General features: G+C 35.9%; 1 protein-coding gene across 2 annotated transcripts in view; it reads left to right on the forward strand.

Annotated features, from left to right (window-relative positions):
* Nucleotides 1-16453, forward strand: part of LOC144969889 (dnaJ homolog l(2)tid, mitochondrial-like) — an 18366-nt gene extending 1913 nt beyond the window's left edge. Inside the window, exons 4-12 of one of the 2 annotated variants that reach the window (XM_078908937.1) lie at nucleotides 963-1065; nucleotides 2468-2598; nucleotides 4203-4355; nucleotides 5249-5396; nucleotides 6416-6480; nucleotides 8889-9017; nucleotides 9857-9972; nucleotides 10563-10660; nucleotides 16183-16453. In XM_078908937.1, coding sequence (XP_078765063.1) covers nucleotides 963-1065; nucleotides 2468-2598; nucleotides 4203-4355; nucleotides 5249-5396; nucleotides 6416-6480; nucleotides 8889-9017; nucleotides 9857-9972; nucleotides 10563-10660; nucleotides 16183-16310 — 1071 coding nt within the window. In that variant the 3' untranslated portion in view covers nucleotides 16311-16453. Of the gene's footprint in view, nucleotides 1-962; nucleotides 1066-2467; nucleotides 2599-4202; nucleotides 4356-5248; nucleotides 5397-6415; nucleotides 6481-8888; nucleotides 9018-9856; nucleotides 9973-10562; nucleotides 10661-11458; nucleotides 15115-16182 lie in introns of those variants that run through there. The other variant, XM_078908938.1, reaches the window with a different exon arrangement.
* Nucleotides 16454-23062: the final 6609 nt, after the last annotated feature.

Raw genomic sequence — 23062 nt, forward strand, 5'->3', positions numbered from 1 at the left:
GGTAGAGCTAAAGCAGAAAGTCTCCAGAAAAGAAACCCCTCACGAACAAGTGTTTCAGTCTTTAACTTCTTATCCTCTGTTGGGCTGAACCTTTTGGTAAAAAAGGGTGGGGGGGGGGGGGGGGTGTGAAAGAGGTGAAATTCCTATTTTTTGTCTCAAATTCCTATTTTCAGGCGTTCTGATTCCATTTTTGTAGTGTGAAGGGTTGGCAGGTTTGGAGATGATTCCTATGTGCCTTTCTACTTTTTTTTTCTTTTGGAGTAGCTGCTCAGGGTTAAGATCCCATGACCTTTAGATCAGGATTAAAAAAAAATTATGGCTTATTTTCTGTGTTCCTTGTTATCCGATACGCACGCTATCAGTGTTGGTGATGAAATGACATGGCTTGTTCCTTATATTGTTGGTGGAGTTTGTTATCATTCCTCCTTTTTCCATTTCAATGAGAGCTCCTCTCTGCAGGCCCACTGAGGGATTCTTTCTTTGTCTGCTGGTGATATTGAGCTGGTGTGAGAGTTAGGGAATTAAAGGACTGAAACACTTGTTTGGGGAGGGTACCTTCTCTTACGACTCTCGGGAGACCTTCCGTAAGCTACTACATCCCAAGTATTCTTGTTCTAGAAGTAGAAGGGGGTTTTGGAGGGGGAAAACTTTTTTTTTAAAAGTCTCCCCCCTCCCAAACCCCCTACTAGAAGTTCTAGTGTAGGGGGTTTGGGAGGGGGGAGACTTTAAAAAAAAAAAAAAAGTTTCCCCCTCCCAAAACCCCCTACTAGAACAAGAATACTTGGGATGTAGTAGCTTATGGAAGGTCTCCCCGACTCTCTGCTGAGTTTCTTGTTTTTGTGTTAGCTCCTTTTTTGATAGAAGCTGTAATTGTAATAAATATTTAACACAAGAATGTATCTTAAGCAAAATCTATTGCCTGTTTTGGGTTTTTAACGGTATCTCCCCCTTATAATTGTCAGGTTTTGAGTGACAGCGGGAAAAGAAGAGACTATGACACATTTGGCATGTCAGGTCAACAAGCCGCTGGTGGCTTTAGGGCTGGGGCCACTGGAGGATTTTCTGGTATGGTTTTGTTGTAGTAATGATAGTAATGAAAATGATTATAACAATAATAGTAATGACAATATGGTTATAATTCGGTCCATTTTTATACCACCATCTCAATCAATATGTACTCTTGTTGTTTTGTCTTCTTACATTCTTCAATTTAATACATTTAGGAATTGTGGGAAAGATAAGAAGGGAAGTTATTCTTTAATAGGTCTCAATGGTGCGGCTATGTGGTCTAGTGGTATGACACTCGATTTCGGATCAGAAGGTCCTGGGTTCGAGCCTCGCTCGGCGGATAGTTGAGTCCTTGGAAACGGCTCTTTACTCATATTCTCCCACCAGTGTAAAATGATTACCTGGCTGTTAACAGCGTTGCCTCTGTCAGAAAATATTGTAATATATCACCTAACAGGCGTCATGTCTAGTTCTACATGTTACGTGTTACTGTTGGTCAGGGACCCTTTGTAAAGCGCTTTGAACACATTTAGTGGATATTGCGCTCTATAAAAGCTCAATTTTTTTTTGTTTTTTGTTTTTTAAAATTGATGATTTCACCCTGTCACTGATCACACTTACATACCTGCCTATTATTACGGACCGTCCGTAATTGTGACGGAAGTGTAAGGACAATTACGGACTTACGGAAATAGAAGAAATATTACTGATACAAATGGTCGCAACGTTAAATTAAAAAATTATAATTTTTTTTCATTATTTACCGCATGCTACAATAACAAAAAATCTCAATGCCTCGGCTGGCGACGAGTGAATCGACTCTCGACGAGTGAATCGACTCGACACGGAAACTTACCCTCATCGGTAGACACAGTGCAGTGTCGAAAGTAGGTCATCAATAAGCATATTATTATCGCGGGGCATTGGCATACATATATAAAAGGTTGTATCTATCATTATTTTTGTTTGCTTTAGTATTACTGAAATCTGACCATTAATTACTGATGAATTTTGTATTTCTTACTGAATTTGAAATTTTCAAGTAGGCAGGTATGCACTTAACATCTCTTGGCTTTTGTGACGAGATGAGGTACTGTAACCATTGAGCCACATCTGTGATGCTTTTTAATTAAAAGTTAAAAAGAAAGCATAAAGCTATTAATATTTATTGCATTTTCTATGTTTTGTTGGGGTTTTGTTTTTTTTTAGTTTAAAAAAAAATTATTAGTTTGTTTTGTTTTTATGAATGACAATGTGATGAATAATGATAATAATAATAATGATGTATCTTTATTGTCCCCCAAAAAGTGGCAATTTGTCATTTGGTTACACATTTATAACAATACAATATTGACATAGACACACTCACACAAGATGCACACTAGTAACATAGTAGTTATCGTAAAAAAAATAAAAAAATGAAGCAATACAAATGACATTTTCCGTTTGAAACTCGCAGGTTTTGAGAATTTCCACAGTCAAATGGACCCCGAGGAGTTGTTTAGAAAGATCTTTGGGAGTGCCGGATTCGGTGGGTTTTCCAGTCAAGATTATGAAGAGTCCATGTCGGGATTTGCCCCCGCCACAGAGGTAGATATCGATAAACTTTTTTTGTTATTGATACATTTATTTTCTAAATGAGCTTTAGTGTAAATGTTGTTGCTCGAAGCTCGAAGAAATAAATAGTAACGGGGAGTTGAATGTAAGCTTCAATTTAATTACAAAAACAGATCAAATGAACGTTTCGGGTTTATTCAACTTAACTACGCCACTACCACATCATCTCATTCATCTGTGGTGTTTCTTTCATCCTGTTTTGTTGATAAAGGGGATCCCGAAACGTTCATTTGGTCTGTTTTTGTAATTAAATTGAAGCTTACATTCAATTTCACGTTATTATTTATTAAATGAGCTTTAATACAGTGCAAAATCCACTAAACGTGCTCAAAGCGCTTTGCAATGGGTACCTTGCCAACAGCTACACTTGACATGTAGGACGGGACATAGGCGATATTACAATTTATGAGGATTTGTATGACATGCTTTCTGTCCAGTCGTAGGGAATTTACAGCCAGCCCAGTGTGTTTTATTTGGCTTTAAATTTTCAAAATGACCTGGCGTATCGTATTGCAAACCTACTGCATTTCAGCGGGTGGTTGGATGGGAGCATCACCCTTGAATCATATACCTATGATGTTCGCATGGGTATACGATCTGATAGTGATGTCGTTTCTTCTTCTCTTTACTAGCCTATCCTGCTTCTTTGGTTTGTGATTGTATTTTTGACAGGGGATATTTTTTTTTTCTGTAAATCTTCTGCCTGTTTGTTCTTGGTTATTTATAATTTAGCTTATGATATCTTTAGGTTATGATTTTGATTTACATTTGTACTATTTTTGTTAGATTGCTTGTTTTTTTGTTTCAGCGGTCTCTCATATAACCTCAATTGTGTTGGAAGAGACCTAAAGCAACAAACAAACAAACAAAAGCTGATTTCATCTGTATATATAAAGATTTTTGAGCCAAATTTGGTTAAATTTGGGCGGGTGGTTGGATGGGAGCATCACCCTTGAATCATATACCTATGATGTTCGCATGGGTATACGATCTGATAGTGATGTCGTTTCTTCTTCTCTTTACTAGCCTATCCTGCTTCTTTGGTTTGTGATTGTATTTTTGACAGGGGATATTTGTTTTTCTGTAAATCTTCTGCCTGTTTGTTCTTGGTTATTTGTAATTTAGCTTATGATATCTTTAGGTTATGATTTTGATTTACATTTGTACTATTTTTGTTAGATTGCTTGTTTTTTTGTTTCAGCGGTCTCTCATATAACCTCAATTGTGTTGGAAGAGACCTAAAGCAACAAACAGAGAGTGGTTAAATTTGGGATTTTTTTTTTCAATTCAGATTCGATTTTACTTACCAAAATTTTAGAGGTCAATTTTAGTCAGAAAATTTTGATTTGGATAAAAACGAACTGCACTGCGTCACTTTTTAAGCATTTTCAGTGGCAATTCATAGAAACGAGGGAGGGCATCTCTCATTTTTGTTTGGTACAGAGTCTTCCTCCTTAAATTCAGATTTTTTCAAGACAAATTTCGGATTTTTAGTGGTTTGGGTTAGGCAAGTTGTATATTTTTAGATTCTCCCTTATTTGCTCTTTGACTTATTCTGTTTCCGTTTTCTTTGATAGATGATGATGGACCTGACCTTCCAAGAAGCTGCCCGTGGGGTCAATAAAGAAATTAACATCAATGTCAAGGACAATTGTCCCAAGTGTCGTGGTAACGGTGCTGAGCCAGGCAGTACGCCCTCCAAATGTACACAGTGTAATGGGACTGGCATGGTGAGTTTGTGTGTGTTGATGGATTCGAGGAGGGGGGGGGGGGGGTGGCACACCAAAAATAAGTGGGCGTTGTCAAACTTTTAAAAAATTGTACATACTTTCTACTTTTACTTTAAAAGACAAGAAAACTTGAGCTTTTATATTGCGTAATATCCACTAAACATGCTCAAAGCGCTTTACAAAGGGAGCCTGGCCAACAGCAACATGTAACATGTAGAACGAGACAACGCTGTTGATGGCCAGGTACTCATTTTACACCTGAGTACGGTGCCAAGTGAGGCTCGAAACTCAGACCTTCCTATCCGAAAGAGAATATCATACCACAAGACCACATAGCCGCACACTTAGTTAACTTATAGCCTGACACTGACCAAAAAACGACGTCAAAAGACAAGTCTTGGCCACAAAAGAAAGACAAATCGCGAGTTGAGTTCAATAGTTCAACCAATGGGATCACTTGTTTCCTTGAGCTCTACTAATTTCAACGCTTTAGGCGGTGCACAAACCAAATAATGACGTCAAAAGACCAGTCCTTTTGGGCCTCAGTGTCAGGCTATAAGCTAACGGTGGCTACGCATGTGTCCACTGAAGTATTCATAGAAATAACCGTGGAGATAGACTGTTTTGGGTTGATATACATACTTTTTCTCGACTTTCTTAAAAAAAATTTTCACAAAATATAGAAATGCTATTGTTTGTTGGCTTAGGCCGTCCTCTTTATACTGTAAACCTGTGCATTGACATGTGATATGAAGCCATATCATGGGGTTTTGTTTTAGGTGGGATGGAAGGGTGGGTGTTGTTTTGAGACAAGCAAACCCTTACAATCAAGTAAAAAAATTATTTAAATAAAAAATTAGATTGATAATTGATTTTAAAAATCTTGTCTGCAGGAAACAATTTCCACGGGTCCCTTTGTGATGCGTAGCACCTGTCGGCAATGTCGAGGAAAACGTGTGTTTAATAGGTTTCCCTGTACAGAATGTAATGGCAAGGGGAAAGTTGTAGCCAGGAAAAAAGTCGTCGTTCCAGTCCCAGCAGGTAGGGCAAACATAATTACTCGTTTGTATTTTTGGGGGTTTTTCCTTATTTTTTACCTTAGCTTTTTTTTTTTTTTTTTTAAATTTTTTTTTTTTACCTTAGCTTTTGTTGCTGGCGCTGATATAACCTAAATGTGTTGCAAGCGCTGTAAAACCCTTTAAGACAAACAACAAACAAAAAACATAGCTTTTGTTGATTCATGTTTTTAATCATAGATGAAATGTGATGGTTGAGGATCCTTATAGCATTGATATGTGCTATGGATTGGGGTGTTTGATTTTTTTTCTTTTTTTTACTTTCCAACGTTGCTACCGTCTTGATTCCTTCTATATTATTTCTACTGTTCATTCAGTCTTATGCTTTTGTTTATTAATAGAATTTGCATTTTATAAGCTTTTGAACTGTAATCTTTTGCCCATCACATCATAATAATCGCAATATCCACTAAATGTGCTCAAAGCGCTTTACAAGGGGTCCCTGGCCAACAGCAACATTTAACATATAGGACGGGACATGACGCCTGTTAGACGATATTACAATTTTTCGGACAAAGACAACGCTGTTAATAGCCAGGTACTCATTTTACACCTGAGTACGGTGAGAGAATGTGAGTAAAGAGACTTTTCCGAGTACTCAACTATGCGCTGAGCGCGAGGCTCGAACCCAGGACATTCCGATCCCACTAGACCACATAGCTGCATCATCAGTGTATTAATACTGTAAAGCTCAAAACAGTTTAAATATAACAAGTAACAAAAAGTGTGAATCATATTGCTCTGGACAATTTATTTTCTTAATTTTTCCTTTTGATTTTTTTCCAAAATAAAAAAAGATCATATGGGATTAGGAAGGTTTTTGGTTCTCTAAGTGTTATTTGTCAGACGACTTTGAAAGGACTGTCAGTTGCCTTGGAAATGTGTTTGGCCATAGCAGTGTCGTCGACTAGAAATGACGAGATGTATTTATCTTATGATAAAATATTATATTGTTTTTTTTTTCTGTCTTGTTTTATTTTCCAGGTATTGAAGATGGACAAACTGTACGAATGCCTGTTGGAAGTCAAGAAGTTTTTATTACATTTAAGGTTAGTCAATCTGTAGTTTGTAACAATAAGGACAACAGTTTCAAAAAAAAGAAAAGAAAGAGAACAAAGTACCAAATCTGGGTTTTGAACACAAAACTTTCTGGGTTTTAAAAAATTGAGCTTTTATGTAGCGCAATATCCACTAAACGTGCTCAAAGAGCTTTATATGAGGTCCCTGTTAACAGCAATACTTAACATGTAGAACGAGACATGACGCCTGTTGGGTTTGGTATTTTGTTCCTTTTAAAAAAAATTTTAAGCTGTTACATTCATCTTTGTTCATTTATTCACTATTTACAGTCCACAACTTCTAGCATCTTAGTCATTCTTAATCAGTAGTTGAGTTTCTTTCAATCGGCCAAAAGTAAGGGGGATGCTGGGTGGGGTTCCTGACCTCCCATAGTGGGCAGGGAGGTACATACTGTGTCTTCTATCCCCTTATATCTATTTTCCAACTTGTTTTCTGTCTTTGTCTTGGAATGAGATTACTTGGTTTTGTCCTGGTCCTGGCCGGATCCCCTGGCTGAGAGGGAAGCAGTCGAATGTATAGTTAGTTTTGGGAGATGATATTTTTTTTATTGTAAATCATCTCTCTGTTATGCACTGTATTATGCTTTCTTTATATTACATTTGATTTGTAAAACATTTGAGTGTGTTCCTCTTAGCGGGGACCTGTGCTTGTGTCTGGATGAGACTTTTAGTGATCTCAAACTAAGTACTTTGATAGAGTGATTTTGGAATCTACACCTGTTTCTTATTTGAACCAATTCCCCTTTGTCTTCCCTTTTCTTGGATGCTTTATTGTAATTCTAGAACTTTTTACTATCCCATTTTCTTCCTTTTTACTGGCGCTGATATGACCTTAATGTGTTGCAAGCACCGTAAAACCCTTAAAAACAAACATAAGAGGGATGCAGTAAGCAGTGATGATACTTTTCCGCGGAAATCCGCGGTTTTCTTTCCTTTCCTCGGTTTTCCTCCTCAGATCCTCGATCCGCGGATATTTCCTTCATTTCCTCCTTTTACTTTTTTTTTTATATAATAAATCTTTAAAAAATACTAGGTTCTAGGTGAGTTTTCCGTTTTTCCGAGACTTTTCCTCCTTTTTGACTTTTTGTGAGTATCATCACTGAGTAAGGAGTCCATGACCTCACCACGTCACTGAAGCACAACTGCCAGTTGTACAGACTTTTTGTTTTTCAAGGCCAGATTAGACTCAATTCTGAATATTTAAAAAAAAACTTTGGATGAAGTGATTAAAAAAACTATTGTAAATTTGCTCATAATTGTATAAAGGTAATCAAATTGAATTGCACTGCATCAAATCTAAAGACCATAATTAAAGTAAATATCTGGAATTGTGGGTAAAAACTGATTTTTATTTCATTGAAAGTCGGATTAGATTTCTTTTTTTAAACTGTGGACTCTTGTTGTGGTCTGTGGTAGGTTTGTATTATGTCATTGATCAAAATCAAAGACGATGCCCTCTTTAACATTGGACATGGGTATACTTTTCAACAGTTTTCTTAATGAACATACAACTGGGTGGGGTCCCTGAACTCCCATAGTGGGGAGGGAGGCACATACTGGGTCTTCTATCCCCCCCCTATATATCTGTTTTCCAACATGCTTTCTGTCTTGGAATGAGATAACTTAGTTTTGTCCCGGCCCTGGCTGGGAGGGAAACAGTCAAATGTATAGTTAGAGTTTTGGGAGATGATATTTTTTTCCTTGTAAATCATCTGTCTGTTATGCACTGTATTATGGGTTTTTTTTTACATATTGTAATATTTGATTTGTAAACATTTGAGTGTATGCCTCCTAGTCTGGATGAGACTTTTAGGTGATCTCAAACTTAATACTTTGATGGTGTGCTCTTGGAATCTACATCTGTTTCCAATTTGAACCAATTCCCCTTTGTCTTCCCTTGTCTTGGGTGCTCTAATTGTAATTCTAGAACTTTTTACTTTCCCACTGTCTTCCTTTTTACTGGCACTGATATGACTTTAATGTGTTGCAAGCGCCTTAAAAACAAACAAAAACAACAACATTGAATGATTGTAACAGTTGTGAGACCCCATTGGTTAGAGTTATTGTGATCTTTTCCTACAGGTTTACATAGCATGCTAGAATTGAATGATTGTAACAGTTGTGAGACTCCCATTGATTATTTATTGTCATTCTTCCTGCAGGTTGCAAGGATGTATCAAGTGAGTGCATGTCACAGTTGGATCCAGTGTAAATTTTTGTGTTCTTGAGGACCACAATTACATGGCATTTAGAATTGATTGTTGTAAGTGTGAGTCTGGGTTAAGATCTTTTCCTACAGGTTTACATAGCATGTTAGAATTGAATGATTGTAACAGTTGTGAGACCCCATTGATTATTTATTGTCATTCTTCCTGCAGGTTGCAAGGAGTCGTATTTTCAGACGTGACGGTGCCGATGTCCACAGTGATGCCAGTGTAAATTTGTCTCAGGCTGTTCTGGGAGGAACCATCAAAATACCTGGCATTTATGAAGATGTTTTGTTAAGTGTGAGTCTGGGTTATATTTTATGGAATTTTAATTATGAAGAATCAAATAAAGTAAAGGAAATAACTAAAGAGCTTCAGAATGTATTTGTAGAACTCCTATAGGGTCACTACTACGACTAATTGTTATAACATCACTAAAATCCAGGATCATCATCAATTGTGGCTTGTACTCTTGAGCACGTTGCCGGTCAGCTGTCTCCACGAATCACGATCCTCTGCGGAGCGCATGAAATCTGCATTGCTTTTTAAATCACTTTTGGCCATTCTTAGGTTATTTAAATAAGTCATTCTTTGTCTTCCTCTAGCTCTCTTTCCTTCGATCATCCCAGATGTTACCAACTTTTCTATTCCGTCTCTTCTCCACACATGTCCCAGAAACCGTAACTGCCTCTTTCAGATGGTATCGATCAACATTCTTCATATATATATATGAGGGGGGGGGGGGGTCGCAATTTCAATGTTTCTTTTTTTAAATTGTTTTTTTTTTTGGGGGGGGGGGGGGGGTTTAAAAATGTTTTTTTGTCAAACAAATTTTACATGTTGAGGCACTTACCTTTTGTTATCATTTTGTTTGTTAATTGTGGTGTAGAATTTAATTTTCCTTTTTTATATATCTGTGTTATGTATCTTATATCCATAGTTTCTAGTCTTTAGTTGAACATTCCTCTTTTTTATGTTTATAATTCTCATTTGGCCCAGTAATCAGTACTTTTTATTACTCTATAAAGGATGTATAAATGTGTTTGAATTACTTGAATGTATGTACTATATTTTAGTTCTAACAATTTGTTTCATCCATTTTGCTATTAAAATCCTTGTGTTGTGATTAATTATTCCAGATTCCAGCTGGCACCCAATCCCATCACCGAATACGCCTGGCAGGAAAAGGCATCAGCCGAGTCAACAGTTATGGATATGGTGATCACTACGTCAACATCAAGATTAAAGTTCCCGTGTAAGACTGCTTTTATTTTGTACACGTTGTATAGCCATGTTTTGTGGCTGAGTCAATGTTACATATCAAAAGTGTCAGACTCTAGCCGTGTAACTATGACTCTAGCCGTGTAACTATGATAACAGTTAACATGTGTGTTCAGATGACATGGTTAGGCAATTTAATGAAAAATCAAGAATATTTATTCATCAAATTAAAAAAAAAATAAGAAAACAAGATGTCAAAAGTCATCATAACATTAAAAAACTAAACAAAACAATATTACTGAATTTCAATGATATATACAATATGTGCGAAACTCGCAGATAAGCGAGAGAGCTGGCGAACCATGATCTCCAACGTCGTGTACGACATGGAACATCGGTAAGGGTAAAGGTAAATATACAATTACATAGCATTCAGTTTATTGGGATATTGTTTGGAGTGTTTCAATATAATGGAAACACTTAGAGGAAGGCTATTTTTAATTTTAAAATCTATATTTATTTATGAGTATTTGTTATATCTTACTTTTAAATTTACCTTTTTGGGTAATTGGGCCGTTCATTAAAGATAAAGGTAAAAACTAATGGACGTTTGTCATTTTCTAGGAAACTTACAGATGACCAAAAGGCTTTGCTGCAATCGTTTGCAGAGACGGAAACAGGAGTTGAAGGAACCATCGATGGAGTCACACAGACCAAAACAGGTGAGAGCATTTTGTTGTTTATAAAACAGACTTGTTACAGGGTATCACTCTCAAAATTTAGTGGAAGATGCCATTTCTGTGGTACTTTAAAGTTTTTGGTAGTTTTTCTTACATACGTAAAAAATGCGTATTCTTATGCATTTTTGCTCATTGTACACATTTTGCTCAAGAGTGTACGTTATTAAGTTTTTATTAAGTATTTTTAACAATCATACACTCTTTTGCCGCCGTCGTTATCATCATCATCATCATCATCATCATATAATCATCATCATCATCACAATCATTGCCATCTTCTTCTTAATATAAGACACTATATTAATAATATGGTTATCTGCTATCCCAGCAAATATATCGTATCGTTCTATCTGTCTGTCTGTGTGTCTGTGTGTATGTATGTATGTATATATGTATGTATGTATGTATGTATGTATGTATGTATGTGCGTGTATGTTCGTGTATGACTGTGTCTGTATTTGTAAATGTGTTGATGTTCATACCATGAACCAAACTGAGCATTGTTTACCTCACATGAATTGCCTTTAATTTGGACAATAAGGATTATTATTATTATTATTTATATAAGGTGCTAATCTGGGTCTTTTCCATTGTTATTTTGACTAACTTAGGTGATAATCTGGGTGTTTTCCATTGTTAATATGACTATATAAGCTAAGGTGCTAATCTGGGCCTTTCCCCATTGTTATTATGAGCACATTAGGTGCTAATCTGGGTCTTTTCTGTTGTTATTATGACCATATACGGTGCTAATCTGGGTCTTTCCCATTCTATTTCTAGGTGGGAAAGACCCAAGAGAGGCTGTCAAGGGGGAATCAATGCCAGAGGAAAACGGAGAAGGATTTCTGTCCAGACTCAAGAAACGCATTCTAGGATAACACTTTATTTTTTTTTTTTTTTTTTTTAAATTTCAATCATATGTTTTGACAAATGAGAAGCGAATGATTGGCAGGGAAGGAAGTTGTGTGGTTTATAATAGACTATTATTTGATGTTGGATTGATTTTAACAGGAATCAATTTGTTGTTGGTTTGATTTTAACAGGAGTCAGTTTGATGTTGGTTTGATTTTAACTGGAGTCTAATTTATCTTGGATTGATTTTAACAGGAATCAATTTGTTGTTGATTTGATTTTAGCAGGAATCAGTTTGATGTTGGTTTGATTTTAACAGGAATCAGTCTAATGTTTTTTGTGATACATTTGTCCTGATGAAGGAAAACTTTTTATGTAAATTTTGATTTATTAAATTTTTTTTTTTTATTTTCTATGTGTATGAAGGAAATAGTATTAAAATGTAAATGTTATATAATTTGATGATGGAATGTGATTTAAATTCATTGAACAAAGGAGTTGAGATGTAGATGTAGACTTGTTAACTTTGACTATTTATTTATTTGGAATACAGTGTTAAAAGAGAAAGGCTTGAGTTGGATGCATAATATATTGTAATGTATTAATCATGAATATTGATGAGTTACTCAATGGGTGTATAAAGCTGGCATGAGAATCTCTGCATCCTACTGTGTAAACATAGATAGAGCAATCATTGAAATGGAGTGACGTCATTTCTAAAAATTAATTCTTTTTGAGGATTTTTGTGCTATATAAAATGTGATCAATTTATGGTAATTTAATTGAAATGGGAAAAAGGAAAAAGTTGTCTTTTGCTGTCTTTTCATGATTTAACTGTTTTGTCCCTTATATACTTATCATCATAATCATCATCATTGCCTTTTTCACCCTTTTTCAGGGTATAGGCCACAGACAAACAGTTTCCATCCTTCTCTATCTTGAGCTAACTGTCTGTATCTCGTTCCATGTCTTATCATTTCTCTGAATATCAGCTTCTTTAATTCTTCTCCATGTTCCCCTGTGGCCTTCCCCTTGATCCTCTGCCCTGAGGGTTCCAGTCCAATACTTTCATTTGTTATAGTGGAGTCATATACTTTTGACAATCTGTATTGTCATTACTGACAGATATGGTGACATTTTTGTGATTTAAAGAGAAACCCAATCTTTTGTATGTTGTCCAAAGTTTGGCTTTCACTGTTAGGTTAAAATCAGCAACCAGTAGATTTAAACAATGGTTACTCCCATAGTGGGCAGGGAGGTACATACTGTGTCTTCTATCCCCTTATATCTGTTTTCCAACATGCTTTCTGCCTTTGTCTTGGAACGAGATTACTTGGTTTTGTCCTGGCACTGGCCGGAATCCTAGCTGGGAGGGAAACAGTCAAATGCATAGTTATTGTTTAGGGAGATGATTTTTTTCCTTGTAAATCATCTCTCTGTTATATATTATTATATTTGTTATTTTTACTGTATAATGTAAGCATTTGAGTGTATTCCTCTTTTTTGGATTTTGTGCTTGTGTCCGGATGAGACTTATAGGTGATCTCAAACTAAGTATGCTCTTGGAATCTACATCTGATCCCTATTTGTTCCTAGTTCCCCTTTTGTCTTACTTTTTCTTGGGTGCTTACACTGTAATTCCAGAACTTTTTACTATCCCATTTTCTTCCTTTTTACTGGCGCTGATATAACCTAAATGTGTTGCAAGCGCCGTAAAACCCTTAAAAACAAACAAACAAAAACATAAACAATGGTTACCAGGCAGAGTGCCAAAGACCTCTTGGCTATGGTATATCTTGGATTCCTGTCGCGTGAAATTGACTGCAATAATTAAAAAGCCTAGGAGATCTAGCAATTGATGAACTTCACATATTATTCAACAATATATACAATACTGGGAAAATTCCAGAAGATCTCTGTAACTCTATTTTCATAGCAATACCAAAGAAAGCAGGTGCAGTCAGATGCGAAAATTTTAGAACTATAAGTTTAATAAGCCACATCAACAAAATACTGTTGCGTATAATTATCAACAGGCTAAGGAATAAGATTAACCCCGAAATCGCAGAAGAACAATATGGATTCCAACCTGACAGAGGGACAAGGAACGCAATATACCTCCTCCGTGTTTTAAGTGAAAGAGCTATACAGGTTCAGACCCCACTATACCTCTGTTTTGTCGACTACAAAAAAGCTTTTGATAGAGTACGCCACGAAGAAATACTAAAACAACTGCACTCCATTGGCGCTGATGAGAAAGACCTCAGACTCATGCAAACATTATACTACACCCAGCAGGCATCTATCAAAATCGGAAACTCTACAGGAAATTCCATTCCTATTAAGAAAGGAGTCCGTCAAGGGTGTGTTGCCTCACCAGATCTGTTTAATCTATACCAAGAAACAATCATGAGGGGCATAAATAATATGGAGGGAATAAAAGTAGGAGGTCACAACATAAATAATATAAGATACGCAGACGATACGGTACTCATTGCAACATCAGAAATCCAACTTCAAAAGATTGTTGACAAAGTGGTAGTAGATAGTGAAGCCAAGGGAATGGAAGTGAATATCACCAAAACGGAATGCATGGTAATACAGAAAAACCCCGAAAACAACAACACCTGCAATATAACGATTCACGGCGAGCAACTTACCAACGTAGAAAGTTTTAAATACCTAGGTTCAATAGTGACAACAGATGGAAGATGTAACCGAGACATACGAGCAAGAATAACTCAAGCCAAACAGGCCTTCATGGACCTGGGAAACATTTTGAAAAACAAACAGATGTCGTTCGGGATTAGATTCCGAGTCTTGAAGTGCTACGTGTGGCCAATCTTGTTATACGGATGCGAAAGCTGGACTACAAATGCAGAAACACAAAAGAACATTGAAGCTTTTGAAATGTGGTGCTTGAGAAGGATGCAGAGAATATCGTATACTGCACACAAAACGAACGAAGAAGTGCTAAAACAAACATACCAACAAAGGAAACTAATGCCCTTAATAGTGGATCGACAACTATCCTTTTTCGGACACATAGTAAGGAAAGATAAGAATGAATACCTGGCAAGTTGTGGAAAAATACCTGGTAAACGCGCCCGGGGGAGACAAAGAAAAACACTCATAGACCAACTGAAGGGCTTCACCAACCTAACAATCCAAGAGCTGTTTGAAAAAGCAAGAGACAGGGAGGAATGGAGAGAGATAATTCATGCAGTATCCGAAGCCTGGACCAGGCATGGAACCTAGAAGAAGAAGAATTCCATGCTACCCTCTTATTAGGATGCTGGTCCATTTCAGATTACTTTTCTTTCCTGTTTGATATACGTCTCGGTCGTTCAACAATTGTTGCCAAATGAATGGTTGGGGGGGGGGGGGGCAGAAGAAATTCGTTGAACCTTCATTTGTATGCGAGTTGGATGGTCTACAGATTGGGTAACATACAATAACCCGTCAAAATGAGAGGGGTTCAGGGCGGGAGACTTGGTTTTTAAAATGTATCAAATTAATTTTAATGTAAAGAATATTTGATATTATTCATGACTTTATTGTTTTAATAAATACACGAAGATTTATTATTATCTTTCTTGGATTATTTTATTGATTTAATATACTACCACTGTCGTGTTGTTTAGGGAGTCTGAGTTTAACCCAGTTTCTGCAGTAAGTGGGTAGTGACAATTGCTTGCTGCTGTTTTCATACGATTTGAATTTTGATGCAAAGTACTTTCCTTCAAATCTAGCAGTCCCAGCTACCCAATTACATCTGGATGTACGAAGAATAGGAGAAATAAAACCCTTTTGAATTCAGAATTGATATGAGTCCTTCTGCTTATGAGGCGAGTGCTCTAGCAATTGGGGACTGGGGCATTGTGTTTTAATGGGAATTATAATAGAGAATAATTTGACACCCATATGCTGTAATGCCATGGTTAGTGATTAGAAGAAATATAGAATTGGATAAATGATATTTCCGTATCAAACTGATATATAAACTTTTATATATTACATTTTCATTTCCACGAATTCACCATGGTCAATGAGCTTCACAATGCTTCATACATTTCTCCTAATAGGCCATAAGGAACTAAGTTTCCATTTCATACAGTACTAGTCACCTGTCAGACATATTTTTTTCAGATGGCTCATAGAGTATGGGGTATGCACCGAGGACAACATTTGGGTGATTCCTGTAGACATCAGGCAATTGTTTGATGGATTATATCTATATTATTCCATCATGAAATGCTTAGGCGACGACGTCGTGCAGGAGTGCATAATTTTCTAATTTTTTTTTTTCAAACAGTATGTGTCATTGTTTGTAGAAGGTTGCCAATTTTCCGTATATTTACGGAATTCAGTATGTTATAAACCCTCAGTATATTTTCAAATCACCTGCTAATTGGGAAAAGTACTTTGCTTTCTTTTTACTGGAGTTCAGCACTCAGAAATGGGTCACTCAATGTGTTTTTGTAAAAGTTCAGTAAATTTTTGCCTCCTGAATTGGCAACCCTGTATATACATACAGGTACTCATTTACACATGAGTGGGGGGGGGGTGTAATAAGTGCCTAACCTTACTGTTTTTTTTAATTTTTTTATTTTCCTATTTAAAAATCTCTTTTGTTGGTTTTCATGACAAAGGATTCAAGGTGATGGAGGACACGGATGGCCGAGTGGGCCGACTTCGTGAAGCGTTGTCGGCCGAAGCCCAGAGTCAGAGTGACGAGTCGGACGAAGACCCGCAGGCGGCCGCCGAGAAGAATCCTTGATTTGGTGCCGGAAATAACGGATGACAGTTTGTTCTGCCATTGACGATGATGATGATGATGATGCAATCACAACAAAAAACCCTGTAGGGATTGTTAATGGATGGGTTTTTTTTAGTATTTTTATCAGGCAATACATGTGTGGCTGGCTGAGAAAACCCGGAAAGATGCACAAATTTCATAAATTGAGTTATGTATGCAGTGGTGTAGACCACATCTTTCTGATCATTTACCACCTTAATTTTTCTTTCTATGTATATGAGAACCCAAGTTATGAAATTTTTTTCTGAATAAAATTTGTTGCTATGGGAAACACATTATCTTCGATTTTGGCTCATATCTCGAATCAAAGCTTGCCGCATCTTCCCGGGTTTTCTCAACCAGCCTCACAAATGTCAAAATATGACACACAACAATGGTACCAATAACTACCGAGACTGTCATTTTCTGACAAAACATGATTTTTACATTTTGGCCAGAAAATTATACTTCAAGCATTGACTGAATATAAAGTGACCCTCAATTTGTCGTATATTTTCAAACCTGAGGTTTCATTGAGACTTATTGACAAGTTGTGGATCAATTTAATGGATCGGTGATTAGGGAACAAATTCGTCTTGGCCAAAATGAAAACAAAAATGTCTTTTGTCGGATTATGGTACCCTAGTAGTAAGAGTTACTGATGGATGTTTTCAGCTTTGTTAGGGAAGTGAGTGGAGCAGGCACTTATGTTAATAACAACAAGAAATGAAGTGAGTAGGAAAGTGCCAGAAGACAACAGAGAATAAAAATTTTGTGGTGGTGATGGAGGCTTGAACCCGCGACCTTACTGGTACGACAACTCCTCCACCTGGCCGGGGAGAGCGTGACTCTACTGGAGCTATCCACCAACGGTAGAGTCACGATCTCCCCGGCCAGGTGGAGTTGTACCAGTAAGGTCGCGGGTTCGAGCCCCCATCGCCGCCACAAAATTTTTATTCTCTATTGTCTTCTGGCACTTTCCTACTCACTCCATTTCTTGTTGTTATCAACTTTATTAGCTTTGATTCTGTCTTTGCTCAAAGGCGAGAGGTCCTATCTTACCATCTGGATTGTCCTGTCTAGGAGATTTTGTTGTGATTGTATATATTGTGCCTAATAGTGGCTGTGAGAAAATGTTTCAGTGATAAAGCGGTTAAAATGAAAAAGATTTAAATTTCATTGTCTTTTAAAGAGCAATTTCCAGTAAATACAACATCGTGAATATTCTTGACTCAGATCTTTTTATTTTTGCATCGATGAACATCAATGATACTGAGAGAGTTTTTGTTTTACCTGATTTTTGCTTTCATTGGTTAAAATCTTTTTGATTTGATTTTGTTTGACATAAGAAAATAGTTATTTTATTAAATTATTAAAATTTTATAAGTCATCATATTTATTATTATTTTTGAATAATGAAAAGTATAAGGAATATAGGTGGTACGCATTAACTGTTGAATAAGAAAGAAATTCAAACGGTTTTGATGTCAGTACAAGCCACTGATCGTAATAGAGACAGTTATAAATTTGTGGTTATAAACAGCGGGTGGTTGGATGGGAGCATCACCCTTGAATCATATACCTATGATGTTCGCATGGGTGTACGATCCGATTGTGATGTCGTTTCTTCTTTTCTTAACTAGCCTATCCTGCTTCTTTGGTTTGTGATTGTATTTTTGACAGGGGATATTTTTTTTTCTGTAAATCTTCTGTCTGTTTGTTCTTGGTTATTTATAATTTAGCTTATGATATCTTTAGGTTATGATTTTGATTTACATTTGTACTATTTTTGTTAGATTGCTTGTTTTTTTGTTTCAGCGGTCTCTCATATAACCTCAATTGTGTTGGAAGAGACCTAAAGCAACAAACAAAAAAAAAACAAAGTGGTTATAAACAAAACCCTGCAACCCTTTTTTTATAAAGGACAATAAGATTATATGATCCAGTCTGCATTTTCGTCTCTTATTAAAAATGAAAGCCTAGCCTCTGTGTACTTCTGTGAATATGTATATACAAAAGATTGTCAGGGAAATACAGTACTGGCTGGATTCTAGCACGCTCATGAGAGAAGCCAAAAATTGTGCTAGAATCTGACTGTGTCGAAAACCAATGCTCATCGGAGGTAACGACTTACTATGTAGATAAAATTTGGTCTCCCATCTCCAGCGTGTCGTATTGCTGGGATTGAGATAAATAACAATATGAAATTGAATCTAAGCTTCAATTTAATTACGAAAACAGATAAAAATGGACGTTTCACCTTTATCAACAAACAGGATGAATGAAACACTAAAGAAGAATGAGATAATGTGGTAGTGGCCTACCACATTATCTCATTCATCTTTAGTGTTTCATTCATCCTGTTTGTTGATAAAGGGGAAACTTCCATTTTATCTGTTTTCGTAATTAAATTGAAGCTTACATTCAATTTCATATTGTTATTTATCGCTTCGAGCAGCAACGTTTTTGCATTTGGGATTGACATAGTACTGTATCTCATATATATAATGAGATTGTGGAGGGAAAATAGGGCCATGTTTACTGCTGAATTGTATTAATTATAAATAATGGGCTGATTTACAAGGAAATTTCTCATTTTGATCATCTTATTAAGACAGACATTCAATTTTGATTTGACCATTGCTGTCAAATGGGATTACTTTGCCTCTGGATTTGGGATATTTTGAGTATTTTCAACCTCGTTAGTTATTTTCATTGTTATTATAACACTTGATTTAATATCAAAGAAAATGATTCCCACACAACTAAATAATTAATTGGTCTAAAGCCAAAGAGGTAAAGTTTAATGTCCAAGAATAAAATGAATATTTTTCAATCAGTCCTGAACCGACTAGAATACAATAGAAAATTATTGAAATTCTTATTTGCAAGTTGGCACGAGGGTGAATTTTGATAGACTTCCGAAACTATTTGTTAAGTATTTTTGGTTTCCATGATTTTAATTTCATTATCCTTGACCTTCTTGTAGTTTAGTTTAAAGAAAGAAAAATAATTATTCTGAATTGTCGATATTGGCAGTAATATCAGGTTTACACAAATAACGTCAAAACAGCTATTTACCCTTTCCTTACCAGTCATTTTCAGAATTTTCTCCAAAACTTGACACCCACCCAACACAAAGACATACATTTCTTACTCAAACAGAAAAGCAACAAGCATATTCTATACATAATATGTTCGACAATACGAGCTCTATTACAGAATGTCAAGCTTTTATAGCTACAGAAAAAGAAAAAAATCTGGATGAGAAAATTGACAGTTGCATTTGCATCATAACAAATGTGACGATTTTCCAATAGGTGGTAAGGAGAGGGTTAATGCAGCTTGCTTTACATCATTCCTGTATGTCTTGTCTTATGAAAATGTATAATTTCAACGTTGAGATTCCACACTGCCATGCTTCATTTTTGAAAACAAAAATGTTATCGGATGTTTTGGATTAGAGTAACGGATAATTATCTCATTTCATATTTATTGATTTTTTAAAAATAAAGATCGTGTACATCATAGAATGATTTGACTGTGGATTGATGTTATTTTGTCATAGATTTATAAATTATAGATGTTGATTGCAGGGTGAAATTCAAGCAATTTGCTGGGGTCTTTTGACCTCTCTCAGTGTGCACGAGGTCACTTGCTGTTTATTCTATCCTCTTATTTTATTTATTTATCATTATTATAAGAATATACTGAAAATTGCAAAACTTGTGAATGCAGTTTTAAAGTACGGCTTTTTAAATCGTAACAGTAACACGGACTATAAGACGTGGGTGGGCACTTCAGATTCGTATTAGGATTGATTGAATTAATGCGATGACGTTTCCACGTCTTCATATATTTCATCTCTGCCACTTTATCATTCATCGCTTAAACGTAATCGCAGTCCTAGTGTCAGATTATATCGATGGTGTGCGTCAAGGTGAAGTGCTCACAGCGTCCGCCAGCCGGATATATTGTACCAACACACAAAACCATGTGTTATAGTCTGATTGAGATACAAAACCATGTGTTATAGTCTGATTGAGATACAAAACCATGTGTTATAGTCTGATTGAGATACAAAACCATGTGTTATAGTCTGATTGAGATACAAAACCATGTGTTATAGTCTGATTGAGATACAAAACCATGTGTTATAGTCTGATTGAGATACAAAACCATGTGTTATAGTCTGATTGAGATACAAAACCATGTGTTATAGTCTGATTGAGATACAAAACCATGTGTTATAGTCTGATTGAGATACAAAACCATGTGTTATAGTCTGATTGAGATACAAAACCATGTGTTATAGTCTGATTGAGATACAAAACCATGTGTTATAGTCTGATTGAGATTGATAGAATTTTGTGAGTAGTACTCATAAAAATGGCTGGCTAAAAACAATAACAAAGAGCTGAGTGGCGTCAATTTCGTTTCATCAATAAGTTAATGAAGGCTACGCGTTGATGTGATTGACTCAAAACAAAAACAACTTCAATTACAGCATGACCATTTCACAATCATTGTGTCCCCTCACCAACATTAGATTTAGATAATATATCATAATATGATCTCTTCATCAATAGCCCTAGCCTTTAATTAATGTTTTTCCTAGCACTGTATTGTATACAGGTAACTCTCGTCTTATAGTGATGAAGCAAATCATCAGTTGCTTCCCTTGTCCGTTCCTATGAATTATTTTTCTAGCACTGTATTTAAGACAGGTAACTCTGTCAGTCTTAATTTGATTAAATAAATCACGAGTTACTTCTCTTGTTTCTTTTCTCTGAAAGTTTTCTAGCACTGTATTAAAAGGGTAACTCTGTAAGCCTTATTATGAGTTGCTTCCCTTTTTGCTCCTTTGAACTATTTTGTTCCCAGCAATGATTTATTTTTCTTTAAACCAGGTAACTCTGTCCGCCTTGTTTTGATGAAACAAATCATGAATTGTTTCCCTTGTCACATTTTCTTTTTTTTTTTTTTTACTTTATCAAGAAAAAGTAACTCTGTAATACTTATTATCATGAATTAAATTGTGAGTTGCTCCCTTTGTCTATAGTAATTGTAAAAATCTTGTGAATCCACCAATCTTTGGTTCGGTTCCTAAATAAGAGCGGATCTTTTAAAATTCTACTGAGTATGTGTGTGTGTGTGTGTATTGGTGATGAAGGTCTAGTGGTATAAGCAAAAACTCGACACTACAACAAAAGGTTTTCAACATTGTTGATTTTTATTTATTCATCAAAATGTCAAAATGATGACCAAGTAAAATAATCCATAGATAACCATGAGTCCATTTTTTTTTACAACATACAAAACACAATATCGAAAAAATAAAATGAAATAAAACTGAAGTCGCGCTGAAGTAGGGAAGGATTTTCTTCAACATAAATAAATAAAGGATGCATAATTTTGCCTGGATAGAGTAAAGAAGCAAACACTGTTAGACTTGACTAATTTATGTACAAGGATGATATACTGAATACTGAACTGCAAGAAACTGTTTGATTGTTTTTAAGGGTTTTATGGTGCTGGCAACGCCACTTTGCGCCTGTAAAAAGGAGTAAACTGGGATAGTCAAAAGTTCTAGAATTACAAATCAAGCACCCAAGAATAAGCAAGAAAAGGGGGGGGGGGGGGTTTAGTTCAAAGAGGGAACAGATGTAGACTCCAAGAGCAAGATTTTGAGATCACTAAATGTCTCATCCAGACACAAGCACATTTCATTAATATTCATCTCCAAGAGGAACACACTCACATGTTTACAAATCATATATAATATGTAAACAAAATATATTACAGTGCAGAACAGAGAGATGATTTACAAGACAAAAAAAATATCTCCCAGAACTCTACATTCGAATTTCCCTCCCAGCTAAGGTATCCGGCCAGGACAAAATCAAGTCATTTCATTCAAAGACAAAGACAGAAAGCATGTTGGAAAACAGATATAGGGGGATAGAAGACACAGTAAGTACTTCCCTGTCCACTATGGGAGGTCGGGAAAGGATGATATTGATATACTAAACTGCCAGAAACTGTGGGCTGTACTGTAAAAAGTTATTTAAATAATGAAAATACTAAAAAGGACTGTTTCGGGCTTAAAACCCTTCTTCAGCCAATGACAAAATGAGTAAAACAGACATAGAAAAGCGTTGAGAACATTTGAACGTAAAACAAATTTTACAAAACACAAACATGAAAAATGGCCAGATATAGCGGATATATAAATGTGAGAATAATTTTATATTCACTCTCTTCTATACCTGGCACCAGTTTTCATTTTCATTTTCACACACCCGTTTCTAATATACTAGCCCCTGTTTCCTATTTTTTCCTCTCTTGATCCTCATAAATCAACACAGAATTAAAAATAATTTTAAATTATTCCACTCCGCTAAATCATCCAGAGTTTTGTTGTTATTTTAAGGGTTTTATTTACGGCCCTTGCAAAGTCAATCAATTTGGCGCCAGTCATTAATAGAAAATAGAATGTACTATCTTAAAGCCACACACACTAAAATGTTAAATAAACGCAAAAACCTTTAATACAAATAAGTAGGAAGCCAAAAAGTAAAAACAAACGGTTGTGTCTCTCTAATCCGGAACTCCACAATCCGGATGTCTCCGTTATCCGAACAGGTTGACTGGAGATGGATTTTTATTCTTCTTCATTTGTAGACTTTATGGACTGATTCCACTATCTGGATGTGTCTGTAATCCATACAAAA

The sequence above is a fragment of the Berghia stephanieae genome, chromosome 4 (genome assembly GCF_034508935.2).
Source record: "Berghia stephanieae isolate SIO BIC M18660-M18661 chromosome 4, UCSD_Bste_1.3, whole genome shotgun sequence".
Lineage (NCBI taxonomy): Eukaryota > Metazoa > Mollusca > Gastropoda > Nudibranchia > Aeolidiidae > Berghia > Berghia stephanieae.